At 35.3% G+C, this 26,164-nt stretch overlaps 7 protein-coding genes across 10 annotated transcripts in view; 4 read left to right on the forward strand and 3 right to left on the reverse strand.

Annotated features, from left to right (window-relative positions):
• Positions 2,109-6,228, forward strand: LOC104776647 (pre-mRNA-splicing factor ATP-dependent RNA helicase DEAH10-like). The gene is made up of 13 exons (XM_010500744.2): positions 2,109-2,339; positions 2,456-2,505; positions 2,628-2,708; positions 2,814-3,030; positions 3,135-3,552; positions 3,658-3,861; positions 3,967-4,127; positions 4,245-4,430; positions 4,606-4,837; positions 4,927-5,126; positions 5,214-5,348; positions 5,458-5,669; positions 5,848-6,228. The coding sequence occupies exons 1-12, from the start codon at positions 2,278-2,280 to the stop codon at positions 5,636-5,638; spliced, it is 2,127 nt and encodes a 708-aa protein (XP_010499046.1). The 5' UTR covers positions 2,109-2,277; the 3' UTR covers positions 5,639-5,669; positions 5,848-6,228.
• Positions 6,408-8,610, forward strand: LOC104776648 (putative methylesterase 13, chloroplastic). The gene is made up of 5 exons (XM_010500746.2): positions 6,408-7,024; positions 7,253-7,492; positions 7,592-7,735; positions 7,821-7,952; positions 8,044-8,610. The coding sequence occupies exons 1-5, from the start codon at positions 6,494-6,496 to the stop codon at positions 8,329-8,331; spliced, it is 1,335 nt and encodes a 444-aa protein (XP_010499048.1). The 5' UTR covers positions 6,408-6,493; the 3' UTR covers positions 8,332-8,610.
• LOC104776649 (protein SPIRAL1-like 1) lies at positions 8,709-10,264 on the forward strand. The gene is made up of 3 exons (XM_010500747.2): positions 8,709-8,830; positions 9,371-9,642; positions 9,937-10,264. Exons 2-3 carry the CDS (start codon positions 9,385-9,387, stop codon positions 10,018-10,020), a joined length of 342 nt encoding a protein of 113 aa, XP_010499049.1. The 5' UTR covers positions 8,709-8,830; positions 9,371-9,384; the 3' UTR covers positions 10,021-10,264.
• On the reverse strand, positions 10,792-11,850 carry LOC104776650 (cytochrome b5). The gene is made up of 3 exons (XM_010500748.1): positions 11,657-11,850; positions 11,361-11,427; positions 10,792-11,261 (listed from the first exon to the last, which is right to left on the reverse strand). Exons 1-3 carry the CDS (start codon positions 11,741-11,743, stop codon positions 11,008-11,010), a joined length of 408 nt encoding a protein of 135 aa, XP_010499050.1. The 5' UTR covers positions 11,744-11,850; the 3' UTR covers positions 10,792-11,007.
• Positions 11,964-18,500, reverse strand: LOC104776651. The gene is made up of 14 exons (XM_010500750.2): positions 18,258-18,500; positions 17,721-17,828; positions 17,497-17,628; positions 16,328-16,834; positions 16,074-16,194; positions 15,636-15,956; positions 15,025-15,510; positions 14,080-14,921; positions 13,905-13,990; positions 13,600-13,818; positions 13,346-13,474; positions 12,833-13,177; positions 12,553-12,668; positions 11,964-12,389 (listed from the first exon to the last, which is right to left on the reverse strand). Exons 1-14 carry the CDS (start codon positions 18,372-18,374, stop codon positions 12,292-12,294), a joined length of 3,627 nt encoding a protein of 1,208 aa, XP_010499052.1. The 5' UTR covers positions 18,375-18,500; the 3' UTR covers positions 11,964-12,291.
• LOC104776652 (NADP-dependent alkenal double bond reductase P2-like) lies at positions 19,164-21,631 on the reverse strand. The gene is made up of 5 exons (XM_010500751.1): positions 21,334-21,631; positions 20,771-20,951; positions 19,963-20,129; positions 19,758-19,840; positions 19,164-19,667 (listed from the first exon to the last, which is right to left on the reverse strand). Exons 1-5 carry the CDS (start codon positions 21,577-21,579, stop codon positions 19,289-19,291), a joined length of 1,056 nt encoding a protein of 351 aa, XP_010499053.1. The 5' UTR covers positions 21,580-21,631; the 3' UTR covers positions 19,164-19,288.
• The window catches only part of LOC104776654 (truncated transcription factor CAULIFLOWER A-like), a 5,993-nt gene continuing 5,694 nt past the window's right edge, over positions 25,866-26,164 (forward strand). For 2 of the 4 annotated variants that reach the window (XM_010500753.1, XM_010500755.1), the window contains exon 1: positions 25,866-26,141. In XM_010500753.1, the coding sequence (XP_010499055.1) occupies positions 25,957-26,141 (185 nt within the window). In that variant the 5' untranslated portion in view covers positions 25,866-25,956. The remainder of the gene's footprint in view (positions 26,142-26,164) is intronic. The other 2 variants (XM_010500752.1, XM_010500754.1) reach the window with 1 other exon arrangement.

Genomic DNA, 26,164 nt, shown 5'->3' on the forward strand with positions numbered 1-26,164 from the left:
AATAATTTTTTTTATGAAATCATCTATCTTAACATTTTTTTTGTACAAATTTGTGGCTCTTTTTTTGTCATCCGGGTCGGGTTTTTTAAAAGGTTTTTAAACCGATTTTGAAAATCGGATCTTTACTTATTTGGTCATACGGGTCAGGTTTTTAATCAAACATTAAATTCGCTTACGAGAATCGGACCTTACCTAAAAATATATCTAATTAAATTTGCAACATCCCTAAAATATCGAGAGAACAAAAACAATTAGGTAAGTAGTTATACATATATTCCTAATGATCGGATTACATAAATCAAATCCTAACTATACTCAAAATAACGATATCCTTTACCATTATTCCCTAAAACAAAACAAGCAAAATCGCATGAATATTCTCTAAACTTGCGAACGAAGATTACATCCCACTGAAAAAGAGAAAACCCTACCTACAACCTTGAAAATTATATATATATATATATATATGTCATTCTCTACCGAATAGAAAAACCACCACATCCAAAAGAAAAATTAATTACCTAAACATTTCCGCATCTACTATAGCTGAGGTCATGAGTAGCTGAGATTAGAAGAGTTTGCAGAAAATAATATTGTGATTCTCATGTCTACAATATTTTCTACACTATTCTGATTCACAAATATTTTTCTCTTTTCCTTTAGTAGTGGACAATAACTATGCGTTTTGTTTCACAGAGCTATTCATTTTTCATCACCCAAAACAAAATTACTAAGTTTGAGAAAAAAAACAGTAGCAGGATAGAGTTAATTGAATTAACAATACTAATCATCTACCGATTCAAAAAATATTTAAGAACATGAAAAAATCTGGGTAAAGAGAACGAGTTCAGCACCTTCAATAAATCCCCCATTGGAGTTCAGCACCTTATATTTTGTATTCGTAAACAATTAAAACAAAAGCACTCCAAATATTATATTTAGTGTATTTACAAAAACACTATAATAAACAAGAATAGTATTTACACACCTAAAAGACAGTTAATTTTTTATAATTTATTAATTAAACCCACATAAATATGGAAAATAAATCTTAAAATAAATATCTTAGGAAAAATTAAAACCAAAATCTATAATGTATTGTAGTCAATTCAATATATAGATATATATGTAGATATATATATATATATATATATATAAATATTAAAAAACAATAATATTTACAATCAGAATTAAAATTCTCAATTTTTAAAAATGAACAAAGATACACCCAGTAAATACTAAATAAATAACATTTAAATGAATAATATATATATATAATAGTAAATTAAAAAATCAGCACTATAACAATTATATATATTTGCACTAGAGGCTACAATTCTGAGTTTATATATACCATCTCCTATATATATATATATATTCATAAATATATATAGTTAGTCCAATCAAGCTGAGCTTTTGCAAATATATATAGTTAGTCTTATCGACCAATACAAAAGAAGTTGAAAGTTTTACGAATACAAAAATGTGTAGATAGCATGGTTATATCTATAATTCTTCCAAAACTACAAGATAATTATTAGAACTTCACTAAATTAACTAAATTTGATAATTTAAAAAAAAATAAAAAAAAAATTTGACCGGTGGTGTACCACATCTAATGATAGATGAATCTTATACGTTGTACGCAATATGGCTTTTGGCTTTTGATTCATGAGACCATTGACCATGGTGCTTTGTGATTGTGAAACCATTTAAGTATGGGATTGATTAATTAAGCCTACCCAAAATAAATAATACTTGAGACAAAATAACAACTAAAAATGAATTCAGCACATTTCGTAGCAAATTTTCCACAAATTATGTTTACCAAAAAAAAAAACTTTCCACAAATTATCAAGTATAATTTTTAAGGCAAATTTAAAATCATAAACCATATCATATTCAAAATATAGCAAATTCAAAACATAATATATACACAAAATCCCAAACCTAAACCCTAAATAACAAATCATATATAAACCAAACATTGTTCTAATAATAAATCACACACTACAAAATAATCAAAACCATCTTAAACCGGTTCAACCGTCCGGTATCTGATTCGAACCAAGCAAATAACCTAATTTTTGTTTTCCCTGACATAGAAGAACCAAAGAAGACGCACGAGCGAGTAAAGGCCATAAACATCGTCTCTTTCAAGTTGCTGTTCTAATCAATCGAGCTCGATTTTAATCACTCCTGTTGTTGAATTTCTTGTCCGACTCTGAAATCTCTTCGTATTACTGTGAAGAAACCTCGGTGAATTTTATTTTGGGGATGCCATCAATGGCGCAAGGAGAACCTCGGAGCTCTGTACAAAACAGCAAACCGAACTTCAGGTTAGTCTCTTACTGTATACTATCAACCATAGTGTTCTGATATGATTACCCAGAAAAAAAAATTGAATTTTTTTGCATAATGATTTTGCGATTGATTTTTTTTTTACTTATCACAGCATGAGGCAAAAGATAACAGAACATAGAAAGTCTCTTCCTATTGCTTCAGGTGCGTGTTATTACAAACTAGGTTCTGTCTTTCTTTTTGTCAAATTTTTGTGCTTTTTTTTGTTTTCATGGCTGCTGAGACTTTAACTCTGTTGGTGTGTTTTGTATGTCTTCTCAACCCAGTGGAGAAACGTTTGATTGAGGAGGTTCGAAAGAATGATATTTTGATTATTGTTGGTGAAACCGGTAGTGGGAAAACTACTCGTAAGTTCAATCTCTAGTGTGTTTTTGCTTGGAATATATATAAAGTGAATGGACACCAAGTATTTTAGTTGATCTTGTTTTGTTTTTTTTTTAATCTTCATGAAGAATTGCCTCAGTTCCTATACAATGCTGGATTCTGTCGAGAGGGAAAGATGATAGGGATAACACAACCAAGGCGTATTGCTGCTGTGACTGTTGCTAAAAGGGTAGCTGAGGAATGTGAGGTTCAGTTAGGCCAAAAGGTTGGCTATTCCATTAGGTTTGATGATACTACTTCTAATGTGACTAGGTTGAAATACATGACAGATGGATTGTTGCTGAGGTAAACAAAACCATAACTCTATTGTTGTAGCCTAGTTTTATTATTGCTGATCTCTCTGTTCTCACAAACATTAAATTAAAAACCTTTTGTCAAAATCTCTGCAGGGAAGCGCTGTTGGATCCTCATCTTTCTAGATATTCAGTTATTATTGTCGATGAAGCTCATGACAGGAGTGTTCATACTGATGTTCTGCTGGCCTTGCTGAAAAAAATACAGCGGGCTCGGTTGAAGCCTATTGGTGAGAAAACTGAGATTGGTCATATGGCATTAGAAATGCAGACAAAAACAAGGGATGAGAATGGTCCTCAGCAGAATGGTGTATTAAGAGGGTGTCAAGGTAGAAAATTATCTCCGTTGAAGCTGATCATCATGTCTGCTAGTTTGGATGCTCGTGTTTTCTCTGAGTATTACGGTGGTGCCAAAGCTGTTCATGTGCAAGGGCGACAATTTCCTGTTGACATTCTTTACACTGTTCATCCTGAATCAGATTATATAGATGCTGCCTTGGTCACCATATTTCAGGTTATTCATTTTGTGGCCTAACTATCTCTCTCTTGCCTCTACCAGCATTTGAGGAATGGAAATTTGTAGTTTTAGTAATACTAATCCTGCGTCTGATTATCTTAGATTCATATGGAGGAGAAGCCAGGTGACATACTTGTTTTCCTCACTGGGCAAGATGAAATCGAATCTGTTGAGAGACTAGTCCAAGAAAGACTTCAGCATTTACCTGAAGAGAAACGAAAGCTACTGCCAATTCCCATCTTTTCTGCACTTCCATCAGAGCAGCAAATGAAAGCTTTTGCCGCAGCTCCGCCTGGTTTTCGTAAGGTTAGAGAAGTTTAGCTATCATTTGCTTATTTTGGAGATTTGGTTGTCAATTGTGTTGGGATGATAATAAAACCAGTCTGAGTTCTTTTTATTTGCACATTTTAGGTGATTTTGGCCACGAATATAGCAGAGACATCAATTACAATTCCTGGAATAAGATACGTTATAGACCCTGGTTTTGTTAAGGCACGAACCTATGATCCAAGGAAAGGCATGGAGTCACTTGATGTTGTTCCAGCATCAAAAGCACAGACGCTTCAAAGAAGGTACCTTATTCTACATTCATTTTTTCTTTCAGTTCAAGATAGTAATGGTTGGCAAAAGTTAGGAGTTTTACCTGCAAGTATATATGCTCTCTGGTTTATTTTTGGCTTTTACTTTAGTGGACGCGCAGGACGTGAGGTTCCCGGGAAGTGCTTTCGTCTTTATCCGGAGAGGGAATTTGAGAAACTGGAAGACTCAACTAAACCAGAGATCAAGAGATGCAACCTCTCAAATATCATTTTGCAGCTGAAGGCTCTCGGAATTGAGGACATAATTGGATTTGATTTTATAGATAAACCTTCAAGGTATTTCCTTCTGTTGTGGATATCCTCATATACTGAGAATATCGGTGGTTTGGTTTGTTGGTTGCTATAACTTAAGTCTTTTAGGGAAGTGTGACTCTCATAGCTGAAGCATTTATTCTCTAATGGTTTTTCATAAACACTTTGTTGATCTAGATTTTCATCTGATGTTAAACAGTGGTGCGATTGTAAAAGCATTGGCAGAGTTGCACTCGCTTGGTGCCTTGACGGATGATGGTAAACTAGAAGATCCCGCTGGCTACCAAATGTCACGGCTCCCACTGGAACCTATTTACTCCAAAGCTCTAATTTTGGCCAATCAATTCAACTGTCTAGAGGAAATGCTGATCACTGTTGCCGTGCTCACTGTGGAGTCCATATTTTATGATCCGCGTGAGAAGAGAGAAGAGGTGAGCATACCAAAAGACCAGGAGATAGTTTTATTTTCCTTTTTATTAATAGTTGATTAAAGCAGCCACGTCTATTCTTTGCTTCGCAGGCAAGAACAGCAAGAAACCACTTCGCTAGCGTTGAAGGGGACCACCTAACTTATCTTAGTGTTTATCGGGAGTCAGATGAGTTCTTGGAAAAGAAAAATGTAGCCGGCAGTGGAAACAATATTGATAAAATTATGAAAAAATGGTGTAAGGAGAACTTTGTGAATAGCCGTTCCTTGAAGCATGCTCGTGACATATATAGGTTGGTTATGCTTTCTTCGTAGATAATTACAGTTGATTGTTATGCCTTATGATGAATTATGATAATCACACTAAAGGATTGTTGCAGGCAAATTCGTGAACATGTTGTACAGATGGGTTTTAATGTGTCTTCATGCGGAAGTGACATGCTTGAGTTTCGTAGATGTCTTGCTGCATCGTTTTTCCTTAAAGCAGCACAGAGACAATTGGACGGTACATACAGGTATGTTACCTATGGTGGTTTGTTTAATATTTTAACATGTAAATACGCCTATTATGCTCTGCTCTTTTCATCTTTACAAATCTTCCGTTGTCAACTAATGACTTGACAGGGCTTTGGAAAGTGGTGAGATTGTCCACATCCACCCAACTTCTGTTTTATTCCGTGCGAAACCTGAATGTGTTATATTCGACGAGCTCATGCAAACCAGCAAGAAGTACATCAAGAACGTCACAAGAATTGATCCCTTATGGTTGGCTGAGTTGGCTCCTCATCATTACAAAACGGAGTGAATTTAACTGGTCCCCTTTTGCTTATTTCAAGGTACATCACAACAATATCTCTCATCAGTTTTTGAAATTTTAACATGGCATAGAGAGATGATTTACATCTTTTTTCCTCCGTCCCTAGAGGATTAGTAGTTGCAGACCAAAGCTTCTGATGAACAAGAAAGCAAAATCCCTGGTTCTTTGTGTACTCATCATTTCTCTCTCTGATGCAGATATAACTGTTTCTATTATGATGGAGGTTGAACACTGATGATACCACTGGAGACTGATGCTGAACATTTAAAGGATATGCGTTCGGTTGAAAGAAGATGACTGTGGCTGAGCTTAGCATTAATTATTAGGAACAAGAAGCTTAATCTATGTTCATTTATAGAGCTGGAGACACCTAACATTTCAGGGAAGTAAGGTGTGTTTATTATTGTATCTTGTAATAGATTTATGCCTTTTTGGCTTTCGCCTGCACTCGACTCATCTTGAAAGTCAAAACAATGTGCCCTCCATGTTCATCCACTATACACATCTGTCTCTCCATCTTGGCAACCAAATTTTGTTTAGATTGTTTAATCATTTTATAATAAAGTATTGTCTTATTATATGTACCAAAAGTACAAACATTCCAACTCTGAACACAGTTATTCTCATATATATTCCTCAATACCAGTCAGATTTAGTCAAATAATCAATGCTTTGTAACCTCAAAGCCTAATGAGGATATATTTTGTCCCGACGTGAAGGTCTCAACTGTTATCAACAACCAACAGAGGCGAGCACGAACATGTAGTATAAACATCTCTTTCAGAACATGTATAAACATCTCTTTTTGTTTTGTGAAGAAACTAACACAGCAAATTCTAAAAAATGGGGAACTCATTCACATGCATATCTCACGAGAAGGAACAACGTCCTAAGAAATCCTCCGGCGGAGGAGGAAGTAACTCCGGGAAATACAAATACGTGCGTCGTCTGTCGTTGATGCCTTCATTTAGAAGGCGGACACTACTTCCTTCGCTCTCCTGCTCTGGATCATCATCCACTTCGTCTTCCAAGAAAGGCGGGATCAAAGCAAAGACAAAGAAGATAAGAGAGAGACATCATCAAGACCACCACGGCCATGACAAAGACTCTCATGTAATTCAGGAGCAAACCTTAGCAGCGACTAATCTCCTCTTCAACCAAACCCCTCGTAACAGCAACTCTGTTGTTCCTCCTAGTTTCAGACGCTCCACCTCCGTTGTCTATCCCTCGTCTCATCCCTCAGGCACCAGCTCAGGACCTGTTTCCGCCGTCCAGACTCCCAAGAAGTCAACCTCGGGATTCGTAAGAAGCTCTAGCTCTAGACAAAGGTCCAGTACCGATCCCATGATCAAGCCTAACCAGCTCGTTGACAAGGCAAGCACTTGGCTCAATAGAAAACGTAACTAATGAATAAGCCTAACCATACGTTAAGATTGCATTTATACGATAATATATGATACTTGTTTTCCAAATTAAACAACAAGTTAGACAAATTAGTTAGTTAATCGTTTGTACACGCATAAAAAATGAGAAACTCCGTTTAGCATTTATGTACACAGCTTATCTATATCGTGACATGTGACGTATGTGTATGTCTAACAGGAGCTAAATAAGGTGGAAGGCTCGGAGACAAAGCGGTTCGTGCTGGTTCATGGTGGTGGATTCGGGGCTTGGTGTTGGTACAAAACCATAACCCTCTTAGAGAAACATGGCTTCCAAGTCGATGCTATTGACTTGACCGGTTCAGGTGTGAGCTCTATTGACACCAACAACATCACAAGCCTCGCTCACTACTCCAAGCCTCTCCTCCACTTCTTTGAATCCCTCAAACCCACCGAGAAGGTTCACAATTAATCTTATAAACCAGCTATGTTTAGAGCAAATGATGAAAGTTACTATAGTTGGATCATGTTTTTAAGACATTAATGTTAATAATAACAGGTGATACTGGTGGGACATGACTTTGGAGGAGCTTGTATGTCATATGCGATGGAGATGTTTCCTACTAAGATCTCCAAAGCTGTCTTTATCTCTGCTGCTATGTTGGCTAATGGGCAGAGCATTCTTGATCTCTTTAATCAACAGGTACTCTTTTTTCATATATATCTTATGTTTATAAATTCCTTATTAACTGTATATTAATAATTTGATGTATTTATATTTTATTCAGCTGGGGTCAAATGATCTGATGCAACAAGCACAGATCTTTCTGTACGCCAACGGCAAAAAGAACCCTCCAACTGCCGTTGATTTCGACAGATCTTTGCTTAGAGACTTTCTCTTAAACCAGAGCCCACCAACGGTAAAATGAAAACCGAACTAATCAATCTTAAACCGGTACAGATCGATTTAATTATTGAACCGAACTATTTTTGTAACCAATTTTAATATAGGACCTGGCATTGGCCTCGGTAGCCATTAGACCGATCCCATTCGCACCAGTCAGCGAAAAGCTTCACGTATCAGATAAAAACTACGGTTCAATCCGACGGTTCTACATCAAAACCATGGAGGATTACGCTGTACCGGTTCCTCTACAGGAAGCAATGATCAAATTGAACCCACCGGAACAAGTTTTTCAGCTCAAAGGCTCTGATCACGCACCGTTCTTCTCTCGACCTCAATCATTGAACCGAATCCTCGTCGAGATATCTCAAATACCCTTCAAGAAATCATCGTAATTTTCCAAAAACCGGATACAAGTAAAAAACCAAACCGGTTATAGGATTCCCTTATAGAGATTGTTTTTTTTTTTTTGAAAGTGCTTTGAGCAGTGAGCACGAAACAAAACCCAAATTTGGGACCTTGTTCTTAATTTCTTATTATTTTGTCATTTATTCACATTTTTGTAACTGTTTAATTATTGGATTAACCAGCAGTAATTTTCCCAAAAAGAAATCAATGGAACGTTATGATAAATAGCGACTAGTAACGTTTCTGTTTTGAAAAATCCGTTTTGGCCTTTTAATTCGGATAGGTGCGAAAATTACGATTTACACCCTCCAAAATATCACATTCTCTCTCTCACTCTCTCTCTCTCTCTCTCTCTCTCTCTCTCTCTCTCTCTCTCTCTCGTCTCTTAAAATTGGATTTTGCTTTCATATCATCATCGTCACTAGGCCGGCTCGTCGTTGCTCCTTTTTCCGATCACCAGATCTGCCCTCGGTGTTAAGCTTTCAGGTGAATTATATAAACCTTAGCATTTTTTCTATTCTGGACCGATTTCTACTTCGTGCGTGTTGTTGTTGTTGTTCTCTGGAATTGCAAAATTGTTTGTCGTGGTGTTTCGAATCTCGGTGTCTCTTAGTGTAGTTTCTCATCGAGAATTGATGTGTTGTGGCTTTATTTTGAGATATCTGTGATGCGTATTCAATTGTTGTTGTTGTTGTTGTTGTGGGCGTTGCTTATTCGTAGTAGTCTGTTGGCTCTGAAAGAATCAGTCTATGTGATAGCGTTTAACAATGACTTTTCGGTTTGATTTGCAAAATTTAGTTAGTGGTTGGTTTGGCTTCTTGAACCAGAGCAGCATGCTTGCGTTTGTTTTTCGATAAAATGATTGAAACAATGAGTGAGAATGTTAGATGAAGATCTTTTGTTTTGTTGCCTAAGTGGTTTGATGTGCAATGATTGTTATTAGCAGACCTGAATCTTGTATATACATCTACAAGTGTATATACATCTATGTTCTGAATCCAAGGCCTTGGTAAATGTACTTCCCAGGAAAAGGAGATCAAATGGGTCGTGGATTTAGTGCTGGTGGTGGGCAAAGTTCTTTGGGATATCTTTTTGGTACTGGAGAGGCTCCAAAGCCAGCTGTTAGCAATGCTCCAGTTCCTCAGTCTGAAACTCTGCCTGTGAATGCTGATCCTTCACCTAAACCCGCTGCTGCTCAGCCGGCTAATTTTACCAAGCAAATACCTGCTGGTATCAGTAACTCCTCTACAAACAACTACACTCGAGCAGATGGACAGAACACAGGCAACTTCCTTACGGTACTATCTCTTTTTATCGCTGTAAATTTTTTGATTTTTTATAGACAAGGTGGTGATTCACATTGTTGTGTAATCACCTGGCTATTTCATTTACCAAAAGCAAAACCTTCTCACCCACAAGTAGCAAATATTTTTGCAAAAAAAAAAAAAGCATCTCTGAAGTTTCGTTTGCAGCATTATGATATGAAATCACAACTTCACTCAAGTTTTTGAATGAGTTAACATCTAATTATCTAAACATCTATGCATTGGTGAACCGCACAGTTTAACGAAAACAATTTTGGCTGAATGCAGGACCGGCCATCGACCAAGGTACATGCGACCCCTGGAGGCGGCTCATCTCTGAATTACCTCTTCGGTGGTGGTGGAAGCAATTAGCAACTTGTCTTTGCCCCGTCGGAAAATATGTCTCTCATCTTCTTTCTTAACTTTGTAAAAGAAAGGACATGGGTAACTTGGGTCTCCTAATATACATGTGCTTAGCCACTAACTATGTTGGATGGTGTTTTTGTTTTCAAACCAGATTTGGGATACTGCTGGCTAAGAAAGGTCTCATGTTTTTCAACAACATTGTTCATTTTCTCGATCTGGTTTTTAGATTAGTGAAAATTTTCGTAGAACTTTCTCACAACAGCATATTTGATTACATTTGTCAAATATGAAGACAAAGTGGACGCAGACCATAATACCACCACCAGGGCATTATCATCAATAGAAGTCAGAACCAACAAGATCTAACCTATGGGATTCCCTTTTTGTTACTGGTTGGTCTTATAGAACGTGGACGATTTCAATTCAGAAGCAATAAGCGATACATCAGTTCCTATACTTGCATGAACTTGAGAGGAGATCCACGTACAATGCAAAGCAAAGAAATTCTCCAATGATGTGGCTTTCTCAACTGTAACTTGGAGATAGAGCTACCCAACTTTCAGGAATTGGGGTTTCAATGAAACGGATCATAGCTAAGATATTCTCATGGCTATATCATTGATCCACCAGTGTCTGTCACAAGGAAGATATTTTGGTAGATGTTTGTGGCCTTTCTAAAATCAAATCAACAGATCCTACATAATATAAGAGGTTCACAATGCTAATAGAAAATTAAGACTTTGGGAGGCCAATGCCGACTTGTTATAAGAAGACTGATACCAGCAAACCAACCCATCCATTAATCATATCATTAATTTGTGTATTGAAACATGATCCCAATACAAAAGTTTGATGGAAAGTTGAAAAAATAATAATAATGATCTATCATCATATCTGTGATACAAAAATCTATGATGGGGAGTTCTCGTGTAAAGTTGAATCCCCAGTAACTCAATATATCAGAGCATATCAAGGGCAAGAAAGAGAGACTACTTATCTCTTGCGAGAGAAAAAGACGCTAACAGCAACAGAGATGGTGATAATGGAGACAGGAACAACCCAATACTGCTTTGTCAAATCAACAAGCTTCTGAACAGAGTCTGTTGGCTGTTCCTTCTTGTAGATCTTAAGCTCTGGCATTTCCGGTACAGAAGACTCGTCTAGCTCGCCAATAAAATACTTCTCCATGAGTTCCCTAGCATCTTTGCTGTGCCCTGCATCTTCAAATTCATCCGTTGCATCTTTGCCTTCAACAACAAAAACATCACATTTTACTTATAACATTAGAGACAACAAACATATCGGTCATAAGCAAAGATGGGGAAAAAGAAAAAGAAGAAGCTTACCGGTGACAGCAAGAAGCACATCATCTCCTCCAGGATGATCATCCATATACGAGGATACATCATAGACCTGTATTTGAAGACCAAGATTGAGTAAGTCAACACATAGTCAACAAAAGAAGAAGAAGTAAGATTCTGATTTGGTCAATCTAACTACATATATACAGAAATTTATAAGAATCTAGAGTCAACAAGAGATAGATATGGTTTCCGAAAGTGAAAGAAACCTCTCAAGATTTCTCCAACACACATGTATCCTTAGAAGAAAGAAACAGTTGAGAAAGAAAAAAAGAGTAGACCTTGCCGTCGATGACGATCCAGCAATCATCTTGCTTGTTGTGAGTTGCGGCTTCTTCCATGGAGAAAAGCTTTGTGAGAGTCGGCATCTTCTTCTGCAACAAAAGTAGCAATCGAAAAGGGTCTTTGATTTTTCTGCGGGGGTTTTTAGATTTTGTCGACCACACGCAAGTATTGAAGAAAGACAAGGGAAAAGAGAACGATAACAACAACAACCCTACCACCACGACCAACGTCGTCGTTTCAATTTTTTTTCTTTTTTTTTTTTTTTTGTTGTTGATAATTTATTATTTTTTTAACTTCATTTTCTTTTGTATTTATTTTCATTATACGTTTTAGCAAAAATGGCTGTAGAATAGAATCCACTGAAGTTACAACAAATCTAGCAGAGGGAGAGTTAGATATATCATATATATATGCTCATATAGGAAACTGAGAAATGTTACCTATATACATAAAATTCCCTTATTTATTATCATCATCTATCATATATTTCCTTCTTACATTCTCAACTAGATAATATAACACTCCTCATCTTGTAATTGTAAGTCATATGGTAAAGTTTACAAGCATAGAAACTTGTAATTGTTTGTACCTAACCCAATTGAAAGCCAATTTGTCCTCCTTGATTTTGAGTTTACTTTTCCGGATTGCAATAAACCAGAAGCTGACCATCTTCACTTGCTATGCATATATTTTTTGAATCATCTGTACTTATGCATGAAACTCTTTGACCTGAACAAATTCCATGTAACAATTAATCACTTTTTGAGAATTGGCTTCACATATCTGCTTAAACTAACTTAATATAAGTGCTGGAGATGCTTTGTTTGAGGAAACATATATATATATATATATATATATATATATATATTTACACCTTTCAATCAATGTTTACCTTTGAAATCATGAAGAAAGCCAAGTTTAGCACCACTGGACAAGTCCCACAAATACACAAGTCCATCAAGGGTGCCTGCTACTCCATGACCTGATACTGTACTCGCTGCAGTAGCCCTGCTTTCCATAGCCAATGCACCATGGATTTAGAAATGTTAACATTTCAGACACCTTACTTCTAATATATCCTCAAATCAAAACTACTTCTTTCGGGATATGGAGAAACCAGAGGAGAAAAACAAAAAAAGTATGCAGGTAAAGAAATAGATGTGTGATGATACCTCGGATCCAATTGACTTCCTAATATAACTTGGTCTTTTACAAGCAGAGCTACTCTCCAACATCTATCTGGACTTTCTACACCATCACATTTATCTTTTGAGTCAAGATCGGTAGAGACTAAAAGCCAGATGGCAGTGTCTTTGACTTCAGCTGGAACCAATGTTTTGTTGTTGATCCCTTTTGAGAACCATAATTTTGTTGCAGCTAAAATCATATCAATGTGATCCTCCATTGTAGAATGACTATGTATAGGATGCCACGCAAACAAGCTGCTTGGTATGAACTCAAAGATCATATTGCTGGGAGATACAAATCTTGATACTAGGCTTCGCTTTGAAATATCCCTAGGTCAAGAACAGAAAAAATTAGCTGGCAAGCAATCATGGGAAAATGAAGCAAAAGGAAAGCAAGTTTGGCTGATCCTCAGCATTCCTAACAGGACTAACGTTCTGTAATTTAACTCAGGAATAGGTAGAGAAAAAAAATTCAAAGATAGAGAGGATGCAAAATACCATATTGTAAATTCTCCAATACCATTATGCCCGATAACGAGATGTGGACATCTTGGGATCTTCTTAAGTTCCACTATGCATGAAGATATGCAAGGATTTGCAAGTATAACGAATTCCTCGGCCGGACCTCTACAAATTCAGGAGAAGTGAACATTAGCAGAAAGTTCAATAATGATGATCCAGCCTGCAGCTCCACACAAAAGAAGGATCTGACAACTATTTAAGAGAAGAGCAATGAATTATTATGAGAGAACCTCCAATGCGTGTTCATGCCCCAAACTATAAGGTTTCCACTTTTAACAGCTGCAATGAGATAGTTAGGATCGCACACCACCACGCACTGCACACTGTCAACTGCTTGAAGTTTTGTCACAAGAGAAACATGACCAGTTTTCACCTGGACAATCCTCACTGCATTCTCCTCAAAGCAGGCTGTTGTACAAGTCAAACACGAGCAATCAATATCCCTCTTCCTGCAAAACGATAGAGAGTAATCCCTTAGCTGATACCTTTAGTCTGTATTTCTGTACCGTATAAAACAGTAAAAAGAAGTCCAAACCTGCAATAAGGTGTTTTGATGTCACCAGTAAAAAGAAGATGCTCTCCGTCTGGAGTGAAGTGAAAATAAGATCTTTCGAGTGTTCTCTGAGAAAATATAACGACTATCAGATAGCTAGAGAGTAAAAAAAAAAGGTATAGCAGAAAAAACGAAGAAAAAAGTTAAATGAATTTACATTTCGACCAGACTTGTCATCCACAATGGGGAGTTTGGCGGAAGTGTGACCAATGACAGAGGGGAATCCTTTGCTTGGTGCTTTAGCTGATATCTTGTACATAAACAGGGTACTAACTCTATCCTCTGTAGCAAAGCTGAACACGCAAATATAGATTTCATTTCCAACAGACTTGAGTAATACTGATGAAACAGGCATGGGATGAAAGTAGCAGCCAAGCAGCTCAGCAGTTTTTTCCATCTCATTGTTGATCTTTACATCCCTGTTCAGCTTTAAATTTGGACTAGCTGGAGATTCCAGTACAGACGTGCTTTTCTCGCTAGTATTTTCCTTATACTGAGAATTTGTACAAGGTGGTTCAGAAACTTGGATGCCGCATGCCTCACCAGTATTGGCTTGAAAATCCTCAACTTTTGAAGCTGGGAATGAGGATGGTGATATACTTCCATTTCCAAAAGCATGAGCTGACCTCATATCTTGTTGTAACGCCTCATTGCGTTTTAGAACGAGTAATGTGTTGTTATTCACCTTCACCAACTCGGGACCCTGGTATTTTTCTGTTACATGACCGTTTTCATTTCCTCGTGGATTTGTTCTATTTGATTCGGAGTTGGTAGACAAGGCCGGCTGAATCTCCATGAAACGTGGAATTTTAACAGGAGACATATTCCTTATGGAGTCATCACCTCCATTATTTCTGCAACTGTTTTTACTTTCAGAAGATGAATTTCTGTTTCTTTGCTTTTGATTTGTCGAGACTCTTTTCCTGCTATACACCTTATGTTTTTCTTTTTTAACAGAACCAACTTCAGTAGGGGCTGTGCCAACCACGAAACCATTACCTGCAGGAAATTAGACTCATGCTTATATTACATAGTAGACAGATACAGTCATGCAAAGCTTACGGGTACGCAAATTGTGCTATTGATAGATTTAGCGTACTACCTTCAGTAGAACAACAAACTGAACTCTTTGGTTCCTTGTTTTCAGAGTGGTGTTCTGTCTGCGACAAGTTTCCATCTCCTGCAGAGAGTTCCTTTGATTCTTGGGATAAAATCATGTTGGATGAATTGTTGCATTGTGGTATTGACATGGACTTCTTCACATATTGGTGTTGAATATTCTCATCCACAATAGTACTAACATCATGTGAAGATGGGCCTATGATCTTCGTGGTCGTCAAAGCAGAAACCGATAGATCATTTACTGTTGCAACATGTTCTTCGGCTACAGGGATTTTAGGAAGGTCTGCTGGATAAGCTTCCTTGGAAGAAGAGATGATATGACCACTCCTAGGACCATCCAAGTGAGACTCATCAAAACTGTCAGGGGCAATGGATACATTACTTGCAAAATCCTGATCGGGATCTGGAGCAGCAACTTGCATATTCTCATCATCTCCACTAGAGTTTCTTATCGACAGTGACACAGCTGCAAATTTTGAAGACTATGGAATAAGAGAATACTTCAAGAATTACTACTTCTGTGAAAAAAAATACTGCAATCGGAAAATCTAAAACAGAGTAATTCAAGCCTTTCCTAAGGGTTAACTATACCAGTTCCTGACGCATCATCAAGTTGGCTCGTTTTGCAGTTGTCTGACATATAATTTGTAGGAGGCTTCTTGCATGAGAACTTCTTGAGCAGTGGAATTGCTTGAGGAAGTAGAAATGACATCATTGATTTGACAGTTTCCTGATCAGCTGAATCAAAATCACTATTTTTAGAACTCAGATTCAAAGTAGAGTTAGCTAAATCCTCTGCATCTGGTTCAGCTAAAAGCCCTTCCCCAACTACCATGTTAGCAAGGGTCAGTTCTTCTTTTTGCTCGCAACTTGTATCATCATCTATTTTTGGAGCAGAACATATGTTGTTATCTGCAAGAATTAGACAAAAAGGAATCCATGAAAAGATGCAGCCATAATGATTACAATCTTCTTACTGCTAGATGTTGACATCTTGGTATTAAACAAGTTAGAATGAAAACCTAATACCTTGCTGGAAATCCAAAGTATCAGGTGCACAAAGACTGGAGTCAGTCATATTTTGGCTCTCATGCAGAAAAATATCATCGTTGGGTTTGTTTTCCTTTTCCTTTTCTTGCAAACCATGAAGCTGCAAAATTTAAGACTCTTATTGTTTGAAACAACTTTCCTGGAGAAAAAAACTTCACCAGTCTACTACTCTAAAATAACAAAAGAAAAAGCTTTCAAGAAAAGCATACAAGAAGTTCTTTATGGATTTTTACCTCTTCAGGAAATTTGGATAATGGCTTTGATTTATAGCTGTCAGGAAGCGGGTCTATTTCTTGAATAGGGATGACAACTTTCACTGGTGAAGGCTTTTCTGATGTTAGAGATGAATTTTCGTTTGTAGCATGACTAGCATGCAACTGCTCGGGTGGTACTACTTTCAGGCCAACTGTCTCCACTTCTCCTTTTACTGAGAAGATTGACCCTGCTGCTGAATTTAAAATCTCGCCATCCGATAATGAGTCTTGGAATCTTTGTTTTTTATGGCCTTCTTTAACTACTGAATTCTGGTATGTTATTCCAGGTTTCCTACTTCTTTTCTTTCTAGCCACTGGCATGTCCAGATAATATACTAAATTTGGATTTGCACACATGGCTGGCGTTTCATCATTGGTTCGGATTTGAGAGGTCCTACTGCTGGAGGTAGATTCTAGCATTCCATGGGAATTGGTCACAAATTCCCGGAGCAACCTCTGAACCAACGGGTTTTTGAAGCCAAAAAACTGTACCAACAAAAAATCGTAGTCATCTTAGACCGCAAAAAATTAACTAACCAGATCACACTGGTAGGATCAGAATAACTACAAGCCAAGTGATAGTGACCAACACCTAAGGAAGGCCTGGAAAGGAAAACATTTGAAAAATTCTTAGCTAAAGTCGTATGCTCAACTTGTCTGACGGGTATATGCCAAGTATCACGGCTTTTCCTATGTATCAACTTAGAATTGAAAAGTTCAAAATGCAAGGATACTAAAGTAAACGTGTAATGACAAAAGACCGGCTGTTTTTTTTTTGTAGCAGACGGCAGTAGAGGCCTTCTTATCAGGAAGAACAAAAGGCATGATCACAGCTTATAGATCTCCACATTTAACTGTATCTTTTTAATTTGGAAGGGCAATATTTATACTATAATGTTCCATGACTTAAACACAATGCAAACTAGATAATCGAGCACATAAAGTTCACAAGCATACAAATAGTGTTCATGTGGCCAACAATTAACTGTTCTTCAAAAGCTTAGCCAAATCATCTCACGAACATTATTGGAAACGCAATGACGCATGTTTGATTTCAAACATCTATTTTATTGTGAATTAGACTTGGACAGAAAAGTAACAAGCAAGATGGTCTAAAAAAGGTAACAAAAAGAAAGTGAGATGTGTACCTCCATGCCGTTCATCTTGCATGCAAATCGTTTTCCATGCCATATTTTTAAGTGGGAGAATCCCGTCTTCTGAAACTTTCCCCATGCAATATCTGGGGTCTGCCCCGTCCATGATTCATCTAAATATCTAATCTGCATCAATAGAGTAAGACTTTGATGCATATTCTAAAAAAAAAGTATGCACATCCTTATAAAGAGTTTTTTATATGGAATCAGCAACATACCAGAAACAAAGGTCCTTTGGCACCTTCTTCAATCTCCATGTAATATGTGTTCCCATTGTGATCTCGAACAGCTCTGTAGCCCACAGGATAAGGGAATCGGTCTTTACCCTGACGAAATATAAAGCCAAGTAAACAGTAATTATGCATATAAGTTGTAACAAAAGATCTTCATGAACTGAGAACACTCGATTACAAGTTTGATTTACTTGTTTAATCCCAATCTACATCCTCAACATAAGGATCTTGTTTCTATTCTTTAAAAAAAAAAAATTGTTCAAAATCAGAGAAAATAGTTTCAACTTATACTGTTCATCGTTCCTGAGAGTGGAAAATGTACAATCAAGCTACAAACGATAATGATCGAGATTAATTTCATCATAGACATATCACCACCATTGAAGATTCTTAACTTGAAGTCAATTGAATTCTATATATTAATCTCAATTTCTAAGGAATTCAATAAGGTAGCAATGAAATTGAGAGATAAAAAGAGCTATAGCGCGATGAATTGAGAGAGAGAGAGCAGGAAAACCCAACCCTAGATGAACTCCAGTACTTCTTATCCCAGGAGGAGCCGCTATAGAGAACTCCGACGGAGACGATTTCTAGGTCATCAGACTTTCTATTTTGTGAGACGACTCTTGGACTCGCCATTGAAAGTGTGAATTGAAACGCCGATACCGCAGCACCGGAGAAGAAATCGCGACGTTTGAGAACGGAGACACAGCGAAGAAATGGGGAGAGAGAGAGTTCTGAAATCTCTAAATTGAGTCGCGGGAAATAAAATGTTTCCCTTCCCTCCATAACTCTCAAACAGCAGACAGATCAATAAAAAAAAAAGCTCGCTTTATTGGGCTTCTCGGCCTATATAACTTTAACTGGGCTAACTACTTTGAACTTTGAAGGGTGCGTGTATTGGACTAATCATGGCTTACAGTATGCTTACAACATACTAAAATTGGACTAGTCACCACTTAATTTATCAATCACCATTGCATACTTGCATACTAAAAATTTCCATACATTTGAGCCTACAACTCCATACCATTGTAAATTTACTATTGGTATGCATTTTTCATTCTGCTCCTCAAAAACTCCATACTAATCTGTTCCATACCATTCAAAACCTATACTTATTATTCAAATATAGTGATGTACATACGAAGGACACAAATAAATGAAAATTAAAAAGGTTGACAAATAAAATGGAGCGGAAATCGAGAGTGAGTATGTGGAGTAGATGGGTTTAAAGAAGAGCAATTTGAGGATTATTAGTGTAACCAGTAACCGTATGTATGCCGCATAACATAAAGATAGTGAAGAGTCTTCAGTCTTAGCTTAACATAAAAGAACTCGTAAACAATTAGTTAAATTTAGATATGATATTAAACAATTAGTTAAACAATACTGTAATAATAATATTAATAAAATACCAACCGAAAATTTAGTTATGACATTAAAATAATGATATTAATATCAAACAATGCCTAAAAACAAAGAGTATGACTCGTATCTACTACTTTCCAAGGGATCAACAATAGAATATTAAACTCCAACGTCTCACTCACTCACTCACGAGCAACAACAAAGAGTTGATTCCCGACGTTTTTTCCTTCGAAGAGTCCTAACAGACACGAAGGCCCACTCTCGAATCCTTCGGCTATGTCCTCAACATATGTTATCCTCCCTTCTCTAATGTGAGGAAGCACAAAGTCCAAAAACTTAGGATATTTGTCGTAGAAATCGCATACCCCAAACCCTTGAATTTGTATCCTCTTGTAAAGGATGGTTGGTAGGTTGTGTACGCCTTCTGGATCCTCTAAATTGTACTGTGAGATCATTCCACATACTGCGACACGGCCGTGCAACTTCATGTTTATGAGTACTGCATCTAACATTTTTCCCCCCACGTTCTCAAAATATATGTCGATCCCTTCCGAAAAACACCTAATAAGTTATATAACTATATATTAAACCAAATATTATACGTATGGTTTTCTATCTCTATATAAATTAACTATAGATGTATTTCCTGACCTCTTTAGGGCAGCACTAAGGTCCTTCTCTTCCTTGTAATTGAAAGCATCATTAAATCCAAACTTTTTCTTGAGAAGATCAACCTTAGTTAAGATTTTATTTACAAAAAAAAGAAAAAAAACCTTAGTTAAGATAAAGAAGGATAATGAGAATATTGCTTTCTTGATATATGCATTAAAGTTTGATGTACGTAGAGTTTACGTACCTTTTCTTTGCTGCCGGCACTACCAACTACATAACAACCCATCAACTTTGCAAATTGTCCCACGAGCTGACCAACTGCGCCAGATGCGGCTGACACGAAGACGGTCTCTCCCTTTTTAGGTGAACAAACTTCGTAAAATCCAGCATAAGCTGTCATACCAGGCATACCTATTCGGATCAAATGAAAACAATTCAAAACACTAAAATTTCGATTTTTCCAAATGCTAGTTATCATTTTTGCATATATGTGTTAATTTTTTTTTAAAATATTTTTTGGAGATTTTTATAATATAACATTTTATTTGTGATAGGTTGTTTGTAGTTAGTAAATGCAAAATAATTTGTGGGTTAGTGTTTGATTTTATAGTTAACAAATGAAAATTTAATTTTAATAAAATATTAAAGGTTTGATTCATTTAAAACAAAATACACACTTAATAAAGCGTACGCAAACATGCACTAATGCTTACAAATAATCAGAGGAAATAAATGAGTGTGAAACTCAAATACTTAAGAAAGCTAGCACAACGAGTTATCTCCTAAGTTTTGAACAAATGTTACTAAATTTAGCCATCCAAGCAAACTTTTGATGACACATTAGAAACTTATAACTAATCCAAGACCAGAAGATAGTGACCTATGTTTCCATGCCTAACGCTCGTATAAAGAAACAAATAAAGCAAAAGATAGCCATGCTTTTTTGCAAAAATGCTATCAAATCAAAAGAAAAAATAATGATGGAAACCTAATAATAAAGCATCAGATAGCCATGGCTTTTTTACTACCAAACTAAAAGTGAGATAAAATACCAAGAAGTCCAGTGTAGTAAGATAATGGAACATCGGTGTGGTGGATCTTGAAGTGTGAGTAAAGAGTTAAAGTGATAACACTGTACTCCTCCCATCCAACTAGTCCCCAGAGTAAGTCTCCCTTTTTGTAATCTGGATGCCCTGAATCTATCACTTTAGACACTCCAAGCCCAACGATTGGCTGCACACACACCACACCACATTGAAATTATTTTTAACACGAAGTAGAGAAGAAACAAATAAAAGAAATCAAAGTCTAAGAAGAAATTTTCTATTTTGCTAGAGACATATATAATTTATTCGAGAACACCATGTACTGGTGATCAGACATGAACATTGCCATATTACTGAAAATGCTCTAACACATCCTTTTCATACTAAAATCTCTTGCCGGATTCTTCAAAACGTTTTCACAAGAAAGGTATATTATAAAACTAAATATAAATTTTCAAATACATTACTGGTTAGAGGAAACGAACTCAATAAACACAAGCAATATAGTACGGTGGTGATTTCCATTTGTTTTAAAACAATGGAAATTTATGTATTGTCCTTTTTCATACCACGCCGGTCTCGTACGGTGGAACGAGGGAAGAGGACAAGGGTTCAGGCTTTCCCATGCAAATGCGCATGTAAGGATCGCAAGACAAGTAAAGATTCTTCACCAGAACTGACGTGGATCCCTCCGGAAGCTTTAGATCGATGGTAGTTGTGGTTAATTTAAAATTGGATTCTTTTGGGAATCCAGTCACATAGTCTGGGAATATGATTTGCTTGTTGGTCACCGTGGCTGCTTCTGCGTTCGCCATTTTTATCGTATTCACGTACCTTTAATGACTAAGATGATTTCTAGCTCCTTTATTAACTACGTCGATCGTGTTTCTGATTTTTGTAGGTTTCTCAATGGTGTGATCATATATTGTTCATACACACCATTTGATTCCATTGCCTCATTATTGGTTGATCCAATTTCTTCGGGAGATAAATAAGGAAAACACTGACTACTATATCTTTTTTTGGAAAATACAATAGTAGTCTTATGAATAACGAGTACTTATACTAACCATGATTTATATTATATATATATATATATACATATATATATAATCAGTAAATGTACGTTTATTCTCAGTCTGCAAACACACTCAATTGGATTGGATGACACAGGGTTTATATAAGCTTAACATTGAAATTGCCATGCTATTTTATTCATATGATACAGATATTAAGAGGAAAAACCATGTCGTTTAGAATAAGAGGGAAGACCGTACTATTAAGTATTAACAGATTGTGCGCTTTATGACAAAAGAAAAATATTGTGTAATGTTTTTTTGGCCAAAAACTCAAAATGTTCTGTTAGTCACATTTTTTAGCACTTGGTTTGTTGGTCATTATTTACCAAACTAAATATAAAATTTTATGCTTAATTAGTAGATTCAGTCTCAATAAAAAAAGGAAAATTGATATACATGTTAATGGAAAAGATAAAAAACAAAAAAGTACATTTATAAGAAAAATATATTGATCCAAGTTACAACTATTCAAAACATATATATGATAGATTTTTTGTTTTCTCTTTTATATATGATTGATTTTAATATGGGTAATTTACGTATATTAGCCACATAGTGAGTTTTTTAACCACCGGTCAAAGTCAAATACATTTTTCATACATTAGCCACTTCAAAAATTTGGACAAAAAAGTCCTTGTATGAAACTTATGTGTATGTATAGTTAGAATTTGGTTCGACTGTAAACATATCAGTTAGCTGTCACGTACAAGAATTTTTTCACTACAACTAAAAATAATAATAATAAGAATAATTATAATTATAATTATAATTAAAAATTTTATTATTTTTCACCACTAAAAGTTTTCTCATTTATTTATTTTCACGTTTATTATTATTTTTTATTTTTATCAGTTTGAGTTAGAATTTTTTTTTTCTATTTTTTTAAGATCCATTTTAATATATTTATTTTAAATTTTAAATTTTAAATTATTACACATTTTTATTATGAATTGTGATGTTAAAGACAATTTTAGATATTAGACTTACCATGTACCTACATACTAATAATTTGTATTATTATGTGTACGTACACAATTATAATTTGTATTACTATATGTACGTACACAATAATAATTTGCCAAAAAGAAAAACAATTAGTTCATCTATGGAGATTTGGAAACAATTTAAATATATACTTTCGGTTACTAGTTAGTAGTTAAGGATATGATATACAAAATTATATAATATACATATTTTAAATATAAGATATTAAATAGTATAGATATATTATGGCAATTTACTTACAAATTTTAATTAAAAAAAATTGACTCAAAACTTGTTTATTAGTATAATCAATCACATATATCGTTTATAGTTTGCAATTTCAGTTTATGAAGTCCTACTAAAATTTACTTTAACGTTTTATACTAAAACATGTAGTTTGACAAATTAAACTTGCAACATAATAACTAATCCAATTCAAAAAGTAGAATGACAAGGGCATAAAGTAAAACTAGGAAAGATAAATTAGCTCAAATGCCCAATACCATGAGGAAAAAGCATCGATGAATTTAGAGAATGGTGACATTCAACCATCTAATGGTATATATATACACAACTCAGATACGTACACAACATAATGTGTACAACTAACTATATCAGACTCACCAATTAAGTTTATAATGTACACAACTAACATACGTACACAACAACATAATAAATGTTTGGTACACAAACAAAAATCAAACTAAGAAAAAACCTTGGATTTACACAAATTCGACCTAGACTACAATCAATATGTTGTGCCAAACTATGTCAAATCCAAAAAAAAAACATATCTAATATACAATGTCTCTTTACGTACACTACAAAGGAATATATTTTTGGTACACAAAACAAATCGATTTGGAGTGAAGTTACATTATATTCTCTATTTTCCGGACACCACCGACTGAAATTATTCTCGCTAAAGTGTTCTCGCTAGAGTAAAACACACATAGTTATAACTACTTTTAATTATAACTATTTTTCTAACTTTTAAGATCTATTTCATTATATATTTTTTTCTTTAATTTTTTTTAAATCATGTTATTAAAAAAGTTAAGATATTAGTATTACCATTACCATGTACGTACAAAGTAATAATTTGTTTGTTCATGTGTACATAAATATTAAAATAATCTCTATTTGTTTGTTCATGTGTACACATTAAATATTACGTACACAAACTTCACAATAGTAGATAATCTAACGTACAAATATACATTTTCACATAATTAATATTACGTACACCGTAAACTGCATACACGTAGACGGAATAAATTCTACGAAGGGCAAAATTGTAAATTTGCAATCATCTTCAACCTGAGTATCCTCTTTTGCAACCCTAGTTTTGGAGCAGTAATTCACAGTTTTTTTTAGGTATAAATCTTGTAAATCTAGCATATATTAGCATATTTAAATTCAAAAACGAGATTTTGGGATGCCACCTCTCCTCTTCTAATTTTCTTTGGATTACTCTTCACCCAATTTTTCCTGGAATTTAGTTGTTTGTTGCTACTAATTATCTCTTGAACAATCAATTATTAGCTTTCCTAGTAGATGGTTTGAGAAAATAAAATACACAAAGATTTCTCACTAATTTCTAGAATTTTTTTGGTGAAAAAGACAGTTTTTTGAATTTCCGTTTACTCTTGTTCTTCTTTCTTTTTCTCATCTCATAAATATATATTTTTTATAAATTGAAACAGTGCAACAGTTGGTTTGTCCCCATATAATTAATTATTTTAATCAAATTGGATTTCAGTACATCAGTTGGATAACGAAACTAAAGTCTAATTGCTCAGTTATAGGGTATAATTGTCTTATTTTTACTAGGCGGCTAAAACCTCGAAAGTTTTTTTGAGTTTGCTTGGAGTGGTCAGTGAAAATTATTTTTTTAATATTGACAAATGAGCGTGTACTGCATACGCGAAGAAAGGTGTCGATGATGGATAATCAGCGGATGCTGTCGCCAAGGGCACGAGCTTTAGATTCTTTAAGTTTTGCTCTAAATGTTATGTTGTCGTACTTCTAGTTGCTTTAGTTGCTTGCTTCTTATCTCCACATAAACAAATGAGAATCTCTACATATTCTCTCGTACGTATCTCATTCCTGATCCTTTATTCCTACGTACGTTCTACATGATAACATGAATAAATTTCGTTATATAAGTTACTATCATTTGGATTGATTGACAGAAAAAAAAAAGTTACTATCATTTGGTCTGCTCAAACCATGCGATATAATCCATATATGATGACTATTAGGAAATAATCAATTTGGAATTACTCTTTTGCAGGATTTTTACCCAATTTAACAAATCTTCATTTTTGAGTATATATTTTGGCTATTTAATACAATAAACGTTAATTTGTATTTTGGATATTTCCTTAATTTACCCAAATTTATAATTACTTCTTTTTTTCTGAAGTTTCGTTATATCCAGTTAACGTGAAAATCTACGACTCAACCGAATACACAATTGTTAAATTGAGTTCAACTCTACGAGGAAACATCTATATATGTACTTCACTGTTACCGCCGAGCAATTAAATCTCTATAAGTACTTTTACTACTACTTACGTCCTGTCCCACTTTATTTAAGTAAAATACTACCTCATCAACAACCATTATAAATTAAGTCAGCAAAAAAAAAAAGCTTTTTTAACTTCAGAAATCCACAGAGAAATCTCCGCCGTCAATACAAAGCGAAGGCGAAACTTGGGAAAGCTCAGTGGTCCGTACATATTTCACTCTTGTCTAGCGTCTAACCCATTTTTTTACGTCATGAGGCGTTGATAACCAATTACTGGTTTTTTTTATTAGTGGTCAGTCACTGTTGGTTATAAGTATGTTGTACAGTATACGAGATTAACACAGACTCGACACTAGGCAATGGAAGTCCAGTCAGTCAGACCAATGAGAGGTCGACAACACATCCTAGAAACCAACTCTGGTTTCCAAAATATCTATCTCCTCTTTAAATAAAGAGTGAAAGAAGCTGGACTCTTTCACATTATTATTATCATCATAAAGGAAAGAAGAAAAACTTTCCTAATTAGATCAAGCTTCGTCGTTATCTCTCTTCTCTTTGGATTTTTTCATATATAATTTTATTTATTTTCACGCGAAATGGGAAGGGGTAGGGTTGAATTGAAGAGGATAGAGAACAAGATCAATAGACAAGTGACATTCTCGAAAAGAAGAGCTGGTCTTTTGAAGAAAGCTCAGGAGATCTCTGTTCTTTGTGATGCCGAGGTTTCCCTTATTGTCTTCTCCCATAAAGGGAAACTATTCGAGTACTCATCTGAATCTTGGTAATTGCATAATTCCGTTTTTT

This window comes from Camelina sativa, chromosome 3, assembly GCF_000633955.1.
Source record: "Camelina sativa cultivar DH55 chromosome 3, Cs, whole genome shotgun sequence".
In the NCBI taxonomy this organism is placed as follows: Eukaryota; Viridiplantae; Streptophyta; class Magnoliopsida; order Brassicales; family Brassicaceae; genus Camelina; species Camelina sativa.